Source organism: Thunnus thynnus, chromosome 11 (assembly GCF_963924715.1).
Source record: "Thunnus thynnus chromosome 11, fThuThy2.1, whole genome shotgun sequence".
NCBI classification, from domain to species: Eukaryota; Metazoa; Chordata; class Actinopteri; order Scombriformes; family Scombridae; genus Thunnus; species Thunnus thynnus.
The window spans coordinates 14,623,352-14,636,562 of NC_089527.1; the positions used below are offsets into that span (position 1 = coordinate 14,623,352).

Here is a 13,211-nt window from a genome sequence, read left to right on the forward strand (position 1 = left end):
ATCTCAACTTGCCTGACATGAACTTACTGTCAGCTGTCGCTTAAAGTAGCTTCTTACATTCCCAGGAAAGCAGATGTTTGGATCTTGCAGAATTAGCTAGTAAAATGCAAAAGATGACAATATGAAACTGAGCTTTAAAGGCCATTTTCTATATTTTTCTCATTTACACAAATCTCATGTGCAGTCTACAGCGCAGAGGAATATGATATATCAGTTTCCTCTGCACAAGAGATTTATTGACAAAAAGAAAAATATAGAAAATCGCCAGCCTTATCCTTTAATACTGGTGCTGCAGGTTGTGCTTGTTGGTAAAATATGATTGTAAGTCAACTGAAGCATTATCACTAACATTAATATGGTCTGAGACCAGTGTAGGTGTGTTAACTATAAGAGGTACAGGAGCGTGAATGGCACAGGTTTATAGATTTACAGACATGAAACTTTCAGTTGTGGTTTGGAGGAACTGTAAAGCTTTACAAAGTAGAGCCTCGCAGATGGGAGAGATGTCATAGATGAATAGTTACCCTCCTCCTGTACTTTATGAGTAGCATCATTTCCGCTTTAAGTGCTACTAATAGCATACGGCATGCTGCATTTATATTTATCAAAAAGAGACTGACAAATACTTCAGTGAATCATACATCTACAGTCTCTCTGCAAATAACACAAACATATGACTCCACAAAATACCACTGATGCTAACACTCTCAATCTAAAACATAAATTAAGGATCACCATCTGCATCTCAACTGGCCACAATCCAACTGCTGCCAACCGTAAACCCGAGTCCAAACCAAACCAATCTGGCCACAATCAGAGAGCACAGAACGGTCCGTAATTAGAAATAGATTAACTGAGATACATAGCAAACAAACTCCAACTCCACCGAATGAAATACAATGTGAGCTCTCCATCCTGCGAGGTGATATGTGCAGTTTTTCTTTGGACTGGATGTGGTACAGAAACCTGCTCCAGATTCTGAAGAAGAGTTTGACCTCTGTGTCTTCTTTGTGTCTGGAACAAGCAGCAGGCGGCTGAAGTTAGACACAGAAAAGCAGGTTACTAAAGCATACTGAAGTATAACTGTCCTCAAAAGAAAGCATATTGTGACACAATTCCAGTGTAAAAAGTATTAAATTAAAATAATATGAATTAACTTACTTTCTAATTACTTTCTTATGTTTGTTTCTAGATATCCTGTGTACCCTAAAAGTAATCAGTGATATCTTAAAAATGATGGCTTAAGTAAACTATATTAAATCAAAAAAGATTAAATGACATCATTTTCCATGTTGTTGTAGCAATAAAGATATTCTTGACAGCAACAATGGGTCACATTTGTAGATATAATATATTCAAAGATGGATATATTGACCAACCAATGATAAGAGCTAATGTTTATGCGATACCGTCTTGTTAATTGGAAGATTTCTTTGTCTATTTCATAAATAAACATTGAAACCCAAACTATGTCTGCAGTAATCTCAGTGGCCTTTCTTGTTGGCCAGGTGATGAGAATGTGTGTGTGTCTCCACCCATCCATCCCTCCATCAGGAGCCCTGACAAGTTCCATGTATCACTTAGCCCTGGGCTGTCAGGCCTTTCCTATAAGCCACTGCTGCCCGGAAGATTAATGGCTGTTTTAATCTCACACTTAGAGACCACTAATAGGTGGACCTGAGGACAGACAAACCGTTCTCATATTCCAGAGGAAAAGAGATACTCATTTGTTTCGTAAACTTCCTCATTTGTTCACCTTCCAAATGTAAACATCCAGTGATGGAGGGATCACACCAAGTTTAGTCAGTTTATTCATGAGAGATGAGAGATGCACTTTCAATGTAAGTGATGGGGACCAAAATCAGCAAGCCTCCTTCTGTGCAAAAATGTATTTAAGTGTTTATCTGAAGCTAATATGAAGCTTCAGTCAATCTTTTTGTTACTATACTTCCACCGTTCAACAGGGAAATACTGTCCAAGAAAACACAAAGAGGGAATTTGATGCTAAAAAGACTGTAAATGTAGCAGATATACACTCGATATGACTAACCAGACTGCTGAAGCCTCATATAAGCTTCAATTAAACTTTTAAATGCATTTTTGCACAAAATGACCGCATGGACACACTGTGGATTTTGGCCCCCATCACTTACACTGAAAGTGCATATGAAGGGGATCTTTTTAATAATTAGTCAATAATTTCCTGGTTTGCAGGTAGTTAACAGTTCATTTTTAGGACATTTTACAGAGAAAGTGGTGCAATTTGGTACAAATCATAAGAAATAACAAGGAAGTATTAAGTTGGTTTACAGGCACAGATTCATTATATAGAGTTAGAGTCTAATTAGAGTTTTTAGTGTGTAGGTTTGTGTGTCAAACTACACATTAACATCTTCATCTGTTTTGGAGGCAGTGGGTGGAACTCAACATAACTTAACACATAAAAACAACAAGTCCTCCAAATAAAAATAATGTTACTGCACCATTCAGCAATGCATTTAAATGTGAAATTATATTAAATTTACCAACAACAACAATAACAATAAAAGCTTCCCCTCTAGTTATCACCTCTTCTAAATATCAGGCTACATAAAGTGTAGTGACCCCCACCAGCTCCTGATGTCATTTCTTCATTACTGGTGATAACTCCTGCAGACAGAGCAGGTTTAGATGTATTTTAGGCAGTGGTAGAAGAAGTACTCAGATCTTTTACTTAAGTAAAAATAGCAATACCACAATGAAAAAAATACTCAATTACAAGTAAAAGTCCTGAATTAAAAATCTTATTTAAGTAAAAGTACATAATTGTCAGCAAAATGTATTTGAAGTATCAAAAGTAAATGTACATATAAAATGACTCAATTCAGTTTCATATTTATTATACGTGTATATATTATTTGAACATTAAAACAAATTAAGAGCAAATTATAGTTAGAGTAAAGCCGATTTTGACACCTTGTAATGTTGGATAGTCTAATCTATAATAATGCATACATAACAAACTGATCATAAGTTTTAAGTATAAAATATTGCTGTGAAAAGTCACTATAGCTGTGAAATCAATGCAGTGGAGTAAAAATTACAATATTTCCCTGAATGTAGTGGAGTAATAAGCATAAAGTAGCGTAAAATGGAAAGACTCAAAGTACAATTACCTCAAAATTGTACTTAAGTGAATGTACTTAGATTCTACATGTAGTTATATTCTACCACTGGTTTTAGAAAGGCTCAAGAAATAGACGACAAACCTGCTGAAGAGGAAACTGACTTTTAGAAGAGCTCAGAGGACGCAGCGACCAATTCATGAGTTTATCTTAATGGAAAAGTGATGATTCGGAGATAATCAATTACTGCCCCTTTGAAGCAACACAGTAAGTAACTTAATAATATGACTCTTGAGATGAATAATGAGTAACCAGGCTATGGGGAGCTGCACAATACCAAATGTCTCAAAAACTGTATTGGTGTAGGTAAAAAAAGGTGAGTGTGTATTCAAGAGTGTCCTTCTTGAATACTGTTATAAATAATAACGTCTTCTCAGTCATTTGGCAATAATTACATAAATTGAGGCCACTTCCTGATTTATGAGTATGCGTTCATTAAATCTCCCATAAGGGATTTATAGAGGGAGAGCTGCCACTTAATGGCTGAATAAGGACCTATTAAGTGTGTTTATAATGCTTTGTGGATCGTACCCATCGTTATAAACCATAATCTGTCTCAAGTACGAGCCTCAATTACCAGGACATGAATGAGGATGATCATTTTGTCATTTCAGGTTGCTTTTTCTCTCTGTTTTCTGCTTGAGTGAGCTCAGATGTCAATTAAGTGCAGACACGCCACTGTCTGTGTCCTCATGTTTCAAAGAGCTGAAGAGACACCACCTCAGATATTATTCTAACAAGGAGGCATATACATGATTTACCTCTCTTCGCCTGCCATTCAAAAGCACCACGAGGAGTTGTCTTATGTTTCTCCAGCCTTTTTTTTTTTTCTTTTCTTTTCTTGTGCTGTGATTCTCGAGGCTCCGTCGTGTTGGCTCAGCTGCCTAATCAGGTGTCTAAATAGCACTTTCCTTTAAGACAAGATGACAGCAGCTCTTCTCTGCCTCTTTTAATAGAAACTCTTGTCACACATGCACATACTGAGAGACGCTTGGTTCATCTGTTACACTTTGTCTGGGTTCAAGGTTTATGAATATATTTAGCGGGGAGCAAAGGGAGATATGTGGAAACAGCTATGATGAGGAGAAGATGTGGTGTAAAATTAAGCTCAGTGGAATGAAATTGTAAAAGAAAGTATAATAAATGTAATTTGCAGTATATAATGTGATATGAACCATGAATGTGAACCCAAAAGCTGAGGTTATTTGACTTTTTTTTTTCAATAAAAACATTTCTTCAGTGAAACAAATGTAGCACAACATTTAGCATCATTTATAAAATGGACCTGCAGTTTTAAATGTTCTCTGTTTATGACTACAGATGGAAAAATCACAAATTGATCGCTGAGGAGAGATGGAAATCTATTGTGCCAGTACAGTCATATTTCTGAATCACTTGTAAAAGAGGAAGGTTTAGTATTCATACGTATAACGGCTTTGAGGGCTCTCAAATCTGAAGACCATCAGTACAGTAAGTACACTGATGAAACCTTTGTGCGGCCTGAAGATGCCCATGACTGACTCTTTTTAATCGATTAGTTAAATCTGATAATTCCAGTGATTTACGATGAAATCAAGAGCTTTCTCATTGTCTTTTTGAATAGGTGGAACAAGACGCATTTGAAACACATCTATACATATGCTTGTGCAGATTCAGATTAAAAAGATCAGTTCAGGTTTTTGCTCCTGATGTCCGTTAGCTGCTTTGGTCATAAGCTTCTGCCAAATGAATGTAATGCAATTTAACAGTATAATAGTGTTTAAAAGTCAGGTAAAACAAAATCTGATGAATCCTACTTAAATGTTACTTTTACTTATTGAGGTTTAGGTATTTTTTGATTATCCTTATTTTTTTTTATTGAAAGTTTGTATTGTCTAGTTTATTTCACTCATCCTCTGATCTTTATATGTGGCTTGTTTTGCCTTTTTTTGATTTATTGATCAATGTGATTTTAAAATGCTGTTTGATTTATCGTTGCTGTTGTTGTGTGGACTCCTGGAAGACTAGTGACCACTTAGAAGAAGCTAATGGTGATCCAAATAAAGAATAAAGAATAAATGTATCAGGGGTGAAATAATCGGTAACTAAGTCGACCGAATCTGATATTAAATGATAGGAAAAGCTTCACCGAGTTAATCCTGGTGACCTGATGGTAAATGTGTTTGTGTTTGTGTGTGTTTCACTGATGGATCTGAGAATGTCTCAGAAGTTCAGACTGCGCTCGAGGCTCGGTGTCTCACGCCGAGTGTCATCAGACCGACAGTTTCTCACTCACACACAGCGTAAAAGGACAGAGAAGAAGAGTGGCACAATGATATGTTTATTGAGAGGCTTTGGATAATAGAAAAGGTGGTGGCTGCTGCTGGAATGTCACAACCATCGACAAAAAACATGGACATGAACTCCCTTATTTAGACACACGCGCACACACATGCACACGCACGCACGCACACACACACACACACACGCACACACACACACCTCCACTCCCATCACTCCAAAGAGAGAAAAAACTTACGGCAATGCACGGGACAAGACGGTTTCACAGCTTCTACAAGTTCATTTCTACATGAAAAACTCACAGTTACACATATATGAGGGAGATTTTCTTAGGCACGGCAAAAGCAATAAGATGTTAATCTCAACAACAACAAAATAATGATAAAAATAAAACATTTTGCACATTTCATAAACCCATCAGGGGCCCAGATGGACTGAATGTTTACACTGGATTTGAGGCGTGAACTTCCTCTATTTGCAGCCCGCACTCGCACCAAAGGAGAAAATGGTCTAGGCGGGTATGCATTAAAGGTGAAATGACAAGAAAAATGTGTTTTCTCTTAAGGGAAACTGCCACCAGAGTAAGGACCCAGTTCATCTGGTTGCCCCCTTGTATATATCTTTATATGTTCTCTCTTCCTATACATATACACATTTAGGATTTGCAGAACTTGGGACTGGAACATTTAATATAAATGTAATCCCAGGTCAGTCAGATATTAGCTATTAGAGCATTTTCAGTCTACATACAGCTCCACTGGTCCGTGTCCAGCGGCTTTGAAATGATGATATACGATTAAATCACATTAAGACAATATCACAGACAGTTACTTGAGCTGTTTTTTTTTTTTTTCTTGCTCTTTTTCTACATTTGCAATTCAAGTTCAGAGAGTTCACTGTGTTGTCCTGTCTGTGTGGAACACCTCAGGAGAGCTCTAAATGTATAACAATGTAATTACTGACAAATTAGCATCCCTTCTCTGCACACTGACACAACAAGAACACCAAGACAGACCCTCATACTCCTCCATACTCCTCACCTCGTCTTTGGAAAAACCTTGTGCTCGGAAAGGAAAGACGGTCACTCAGGTTTTTTTTGAGACATCTAGCAGCTGGACTGTGAAAAACACATTAGCTCTTTGACAGGGTGTAGCTCACACCGTGGCCTTGTACTTTTTAAATGAGCGTTGCCGTGTATGAGGCCGGTGTTTTCATTTGTGTGAAGGGAGGCGAACACATTTTCTTTCAGTGGGACTCGGTTTGGTTGTTTGTTATTTAGTCAGTACCTTACAATAGCCTCAGGAAACCGTGCAATCAAACAAGCAAGCACTGAGGTAATAAACAGTGTTTGTTTCCAAAAAGCTTGACAACGCTGAGAAGAAGAAAAAGTGCTGAAAAAATATTGCTGGCATGCAGAGTCACATCCGACACAACTGTCATAGCAGAAAAAAACAACAAACTTCATGAGATTTGCTTTAAATTACAATTTGAAATGTCCCATTCATTTCTTTTTCCATTATATGAAGGTTTGTATCATAATATTGTTCCTATGTATATTCCTCATATAGTTTATGGCAGTTAAAGTAGTTGAATTTGTTTAATTGAATTTAAGTCTACTTTTAATTCAAATGATATAAACCTGCTGGTGAAGGATTTCCAGTTAAAATGCTAAAATCCAGCCTGTGTGGGAAAATTTCAGTGATTCTACAATGGAGTCAAACAAGACCAAGTTAAGCTGTGATGTGTTTTCATGGGAGTTATACCACATTCATGTCATATCTGAGTAAATGTAATTATCAGTGTCTGACCAGTCAGGGTTAATTAAACCCTAATTTAACGGATGTAGTGCTATATTGTCAATTCACAGTATTTTTAACCCTCAGATGGCCAACTCTTGGACACTGTGGGAATCTTCTCCATTGCTACCATCTATCCCTCATGACATTAATGTGTCACTAGTCTAAAGATGGACCCTCCAGAGTCTGCATTTCATTTTCATTTATTTTGTAACAAGCCAATAAGGCCTGTCAAATTTCAAAGACTCCTCCACACACGGCCAAGAAATGCTGCCTGTTTTTACCCAAAATTTGGAGGCAGAACTCCACAATCTGTTACGTGCAGGTTAACAGCATTCAATCTTTGTCAACTCATAAATTCTGAGGAATATCATATAATTGTGATGTATTTACCAGATTTTTGTGTTTAAGTTATCTACCCATCATATCACATGAACTAGACCAACGAATGAGTGTAAATAATGGAAGCCAGGCATGAGCTCCAGTATTTGCAGCACGGACATGTTAGTCACAGGGCTTTACAAATAAATGGAAGTTATATGGATATATTTACCATTAACCTGGCCCATTATTTGTCAGGTGTTAACTGTATGTTGGAGTTAAACGTCACAGCTTGTTCCACAAACATTGTTGGCTGTACGAGGACAAAATCCTTTAAATGGGACGTGTCATGCACATTTCCAGGTCTATATTTATATCATGAGGCTTATTTATCTTATACTGACTCTTTCAGCCCCTCAGTTCAGCCTCTGGGTGAAACAGGCCATTTAAATTGTCTATTTAAGCCAATGAGCCCACTCTGTTCTGATCGGTAACCTCCCGAAAGCTGCCCCTTGGCAGACATCCGGCAGCTAGTAAAGCTACGTAAACAAACAGTAGAAGTAAGATTTCACTTCTTTTTCTCGTTCTGTACTTGAAATGGAAAGTTCTCAAATACATCTGTACATGTTCGAGTCCGTGTCCGATCTGAAAATATGCGAGTGGATAATGCGGAATGGACAGCTGTTTGTGGGCATGTGCAAACAATCTGATGTCAGCACAAGGTGTAAATAGAGGCAAATTTGCAAACAAAGTTCAGAGCAGGCTGAATCCTGGGCCTCTGACTTTAAGGGAGCATTTTCACATATGTTCACCTCAAGCTTTGGACCTTTGACCATGTTTAACAGACACATCCGACATCATAACAGCATAGAAATACCAGAAAATCCCAAAAAGTTAAACTTGGAAAATTTTGGAAAGCCACTTTACGAGTTGACGAGGAGCACCCAAACACACCACGGTCTAGACCCTCAAACTAACGGCTTGATTCCACCGGGTGCATCTGTGTCGTGTTCTGGCTGCGACATGGCCACTGGAGCTGATCGCGGCCACTCTAGTGAATGCTTGTGATCCCACCAGACACGACAGAAACGTCTCAGGAGCGGCTCCCTGCTCCGCTAAACATACGCTTCTAGTCTATTTTTGACAGAAGCCGCATCAAGCTGCACAGAGCAGATCGAGTCTGGCAGGAACTCAGACACAGGAAAGGCATAGAGCACCGGGTGAAAGTGCAGACTCCCCATCGTATATCACATCACTGCATCAACATTATGTTATAACCAATGGCACCAGACCAGAAGCGAACTGGTCAGAGGGTCTAAGAGGATATTTGACATCATGGATGACAAGAGGTTCATCTTGGAAGTGGAAAATCACAAGATTTTATGACATAGTAGAAACATAAAAATCAAGGAGAAATGACCAAATCAACAGAAAGTCAACGTCGGACAGGCAAAGTAACCTTTTGTTTGTTTGTTGTTCTCTTTATACATCCATGGTTGTTACACAGATTATTGCATGATCTTGCAATTCCTACGTGATCTTGTGAATCCAGCTGCCTCACAAGGTACAGACAGCGTTCTGCTTCTGAAACGGTCCCAGTGGGGTATGACACCATGCGGAGGACAGAACAACGCACCCGGTGGAATCAAGATGTAACATGGTTAAGTGTCTCTCTCTCTCTCTCTTAGTCTGAACTTCAGGACTACTGACTGAGGTGTGGATCCAGCCCCTGAACTGGGACATAGCTCCCTGAAAACTGCCTGAAAAGAGTGTGGATTTTTTTGAAAATACAATTTCAAAGTTAATAATTCAACCAAATGTATGTTGGCAATGACTTTGCTGAACATTTTTTTATACATGTAGACACAGAAATTTTGAATTCCTGATATATGGGTAACTTCAGGCTGGTATCTGTTTCATACATTTACACTAACTTGAGATTATTTCAATGATCTTGGGCTCTTTTCCTCTCCTGAATGTTTGGCTCTGTTGTACTGGCTGAGTTAGCTACCACAGTGATAATATTGCTTCACATACAGCAGAGAGTAATGAATGCTGGATGCTCAATGGCATTATTCAAAGCAACATTATACGCGCACACAGCAATGACTTGTTGGGAAGGGATCTTAGTCGAGTTTTTGGGGGGGTTTAGAGATAAAACTTTTCATCTTCACAGCAAAAATGGTTAATCACAGTGGTGATGGTATTATGGTGCGACGTGTGTGTGTGTGTGTGTGTGTGTGTGTGTGTGTGTGTGTGTGTGAGTATTTCCATGCATAAGCAACAGACGTGTTTATTTGCTGTGTGCTTGTTTAGATAAGCCTGTGCCTGGATGTACTGCCTCCAATGTTTCTGAGCGAGTGTGTGTGTGTGTGTGTGTGTGTCAGCTCAGCAGATGGAGTTTGATTCTCACCGCTGGGAAATCTCTATCCCACAATGCACTGGGAGCAGCGCCAAATGAAGAAGTGGCAGCAGCAGCGGCGGCAGTAGCAGCAAAAGGGAACCAATCACAGCTTGAATACTGAAAAAAAAATAACAGCACTTTCTCTCTCTTTCTCCTTCCTGTCTCTGCTCCTTCAGGACTGGCCACTGTTGTGCTATCCATCAACATGAATTGGATCCATAACTCAAGTTCTTTCTTTGCTCATAAAACACACGCACACGTATCACAGACACAGTAAAACTGATTAACACGGATCACAGAGGAAAATGGGGACAGAGTGAAGGGGCGGTTGTTTCCCACTCCTTCCCTTTTTGTTTCTGAGCAAATACTGTAGAAGAACAAAAGCAAACAGGAACGTCTGGAAATCCTTGTTTCAACAAGAAAATTCTCCAGAACAAAACAGAATGTCTCATCACTTGTGGGTCTACAGAGGGGATTACTTCAAATTTGGCCCTACTTTTACATGAGAACTCTTCCCAAACCCCCCTTCAGACCTTAGTAACGTCTTTTGTTGGATTTCTGAGCGGTGAAAAGAGACAGAAGAGTTGGCGATGTTCTCTCAGCATTTTCATGAGTACAACAAGAGTCACCTTTTCAAAACACAGCTCATCATACAACTACCAGGAGTTAACATGAGGAATTATTAGTAACCAGTAAAAGCACACGAATGTACCAAAAAACACAAAGTGCTCCCAGTCTAACAGGTGGGATGGCAAGATGATCTGAGAGATCGTTGTGTCGAAACATCCTGATGACATCACATTCCCCCGCTACAGCAAGGCGGTTTCAGGTTTGAAAAAAAAAAACACATTATTGTCATGGAATATGTCTCTGTGTGTGTGTGTGTGTGCATGTGTGTGTGTGTGCTAGGGCTTGACCGACATGTGATTTTGACGCCGATACGCCAAATATCTGCTTTTGAATTGAACTCTTTTCACACCCAAGAAGCATTTTTAATGTTCGTCTAGAGTTTTATTTTTAGGATGTAAAAGCCTCTGAAACAGCATCTAGTTTACTGTGGAACAATGAAACTCTTCACTGAAAGCCAGACTATTGACATTAAGGCAAAGTGAGGCAGGTTTCATTGCAGGTTTTTGAACACCTCACTGTGGAGTGATTTCTCTGGTCAGACATCTGAGGTTAGCTATGATCAAGGGAATAAACTCAACTATATCAGAGATGGATGATAACTTATATCTGATTCATAATTGAACTGATCGGTATCTATGGCAGCAAAATTAAATATCGGCACAACTCTAAAGTGTGTATGTACTGTATATGTGTGTGTGTATGTTTGCTCGCTCACAGTGAAAAACAAAAAAAAACGTTTTCCATCCCCTGTAGCCCTTCTTTGGCCAGTCTGGAACAAAAAGGGGGACTTCACTCCCCAAATAACCAATCACAGTCCAGCGGTGGATTGTGAGATTGTCAACATAAATCGCTACGAAAACCTCGACGTGAGGTATGAACGGAGAAAAAGAGACTGAGAAAAAACGGGAGAGGGGGGGTTAGCTGGCCCAAGTTAAGGGTCTATATCCGATGCTTTCATCTGGGTTTTAGCCCAGTTAGTCGTCCTTTAGTCCCGTGCTACTGCAGGACCAGCAACCTGTGGCTGGCTTCCCATAGGCTCAGCTGCAGCTTGAGGTCAAAGGTCGGCGGTGTCGTCGTCTCCCTGCGTCCATTGGCCCAGTATCCTCCTCCACACTCCCCCTCCAGGGCCGGAGACAGAGCGGCGTACAGCACAATGGCAGCGCCCTCTGCAGGAGTCTGGGGAAATGCACACCCGCACACGCACACACACACAGAAAGGTATCAAAATTTGGAAAAAAAGAAGCCATACCAAAGATACATAAACATCAAACGGAACTGAGTGTCTGCGGGATGACAAGTTCAACAACAAGTACGGAAAAAACAAAGAACGCATCTGAGTGTGTGTATGTGTGTGTGTGAATGCCAGAGGAAGCTTGGTGTCATTGGATGTTACTGTCAGTGAAAAGAAGGCTCAGGGTGTGTGTGTGTGTGTGTGTGTGTGTGTGTGTGTCTCTGCTTGGATAAGTGTGTGAGAGTGTAAGTGTTGATGAATTTTAACAATGATCTCAGTGTCAGCTGTGAGACCAGGAGCAGGTTTTAGAGCGGAAAGAGGGGATCACATCCTGGGAGCATCAACACCACACATGCATGCAATGAGAAACATTGTGTGTGTGTGTGTGTGTGTGTGTGTGTGTGTGTATGTGTGTGTGTGTGTATGTGCGTGCAGTGCTTTTAATAGTTCTTCTGAATTAATTGTTTTGCTTGCAGGGAAACATTTTTCAGTTCGTGCAACGATACGGGCAAACACAACTTGTATTTCATTATTCATTTTGCTGTCTGCAGTTTAAAGGTTTGTTCACACATGGGAGGGTTTTACGGTTTAAAACAACAACAACAAAAAAAAAAAAAAACGCTTCCTGGAACACTTTTTGTGAGATGGGGGAAAAAAAAAACTTGTTTCCATGACAACAAGCAACTCATTTTATCTCACCTGTTGCTCTGTTGCATCTCACCTCATCGCTTCGCCTGCCAACAACGCTGCCTTTTAAAAACAATATTCACTAATTCACTAATTACAATGACCAGTTCCTCCAAATATTGATTTCATCTGCTGGTTGTATCAACTTTTTCAAGAGTGTCAGAAGAAGAGTGCTTCACATCCAATTTGTGTGTTCAGATTAAACAATGCAGCATGTGCACATTATAAGGGGGATTTTTTTTTAACTCTCTTGCACTTGTCGATATATTGTTTAAATCACTCCACATGATTTTGTGTTTAAAATTAACTTTCCTTATTAAATCGGTCTTATTTGAATTCTGTGTGAGTGAGTGTGTGTTTGTGAAGCTTCCCTGACCAATGTTAAAGCCTGGACCATTGTAGATTTGGCAATGTACAGCATATTACCAGGTGCTACCAGTGTATACAATATATTTAGAGTATTTAGAGTATGGTCCAAATTTTAGTTTGTTCAGTTTCTAGTTAAATATTTTATTATTTTTCATGCTGCAGTTATTATTTATTTCCAATCTGCCTCCTTCATTGTCGTTGGTTTTGTGATTTTGGATTAATATAGCACTTTTTCTATCTATCTGCTGTACTTAGCTCTCCACCTGTCTATCTTCTAGCCTTTGGCTCGACATGTACCTAAATATTCCAGCAGGAGATTAAAGGTGTTG

At 39.3% G+C, this 13,211-nt stretch overlaps 1 protein-coding gene across 2 annotated transcripts in view; it reads right to left on the bottom strand.

The window, feature by feature from the left end:
* Nucleotides 1-5,468: 5,468 nt before the first annotated feature.
* The window catches only part of LOC137192528 (dehydrogenase/reductase SDR family member on chromosome X-like), a 45,015-nt gene continuing 37,272 nt past the window's right edge, over nucleotides 5,469-13,211 (bottom strand). The window contains exons 7-8 of one of the 2 annotated variants that reach the window (XR_010930585.1): nucleotides 9,975-11,771; nucleotides 5,469-9,321 (exon numbers count right to left, since the gene is read on the bottom strand). Coding sequence is in view for 1 of the 2 variants with exons in the window: in XM_067603290.1 (XP_067459391.1) it covers nucleotides 11,592-11,771 (180 nt within the window). In the remaining variant the exon portion in view is untranslated. Of the gene's footprint in view, nucleotides 11,772-13,211 lie in introns of both variants that reach the window. The other variant, XM_067603290.1, reaches the window with a different exon arrangement.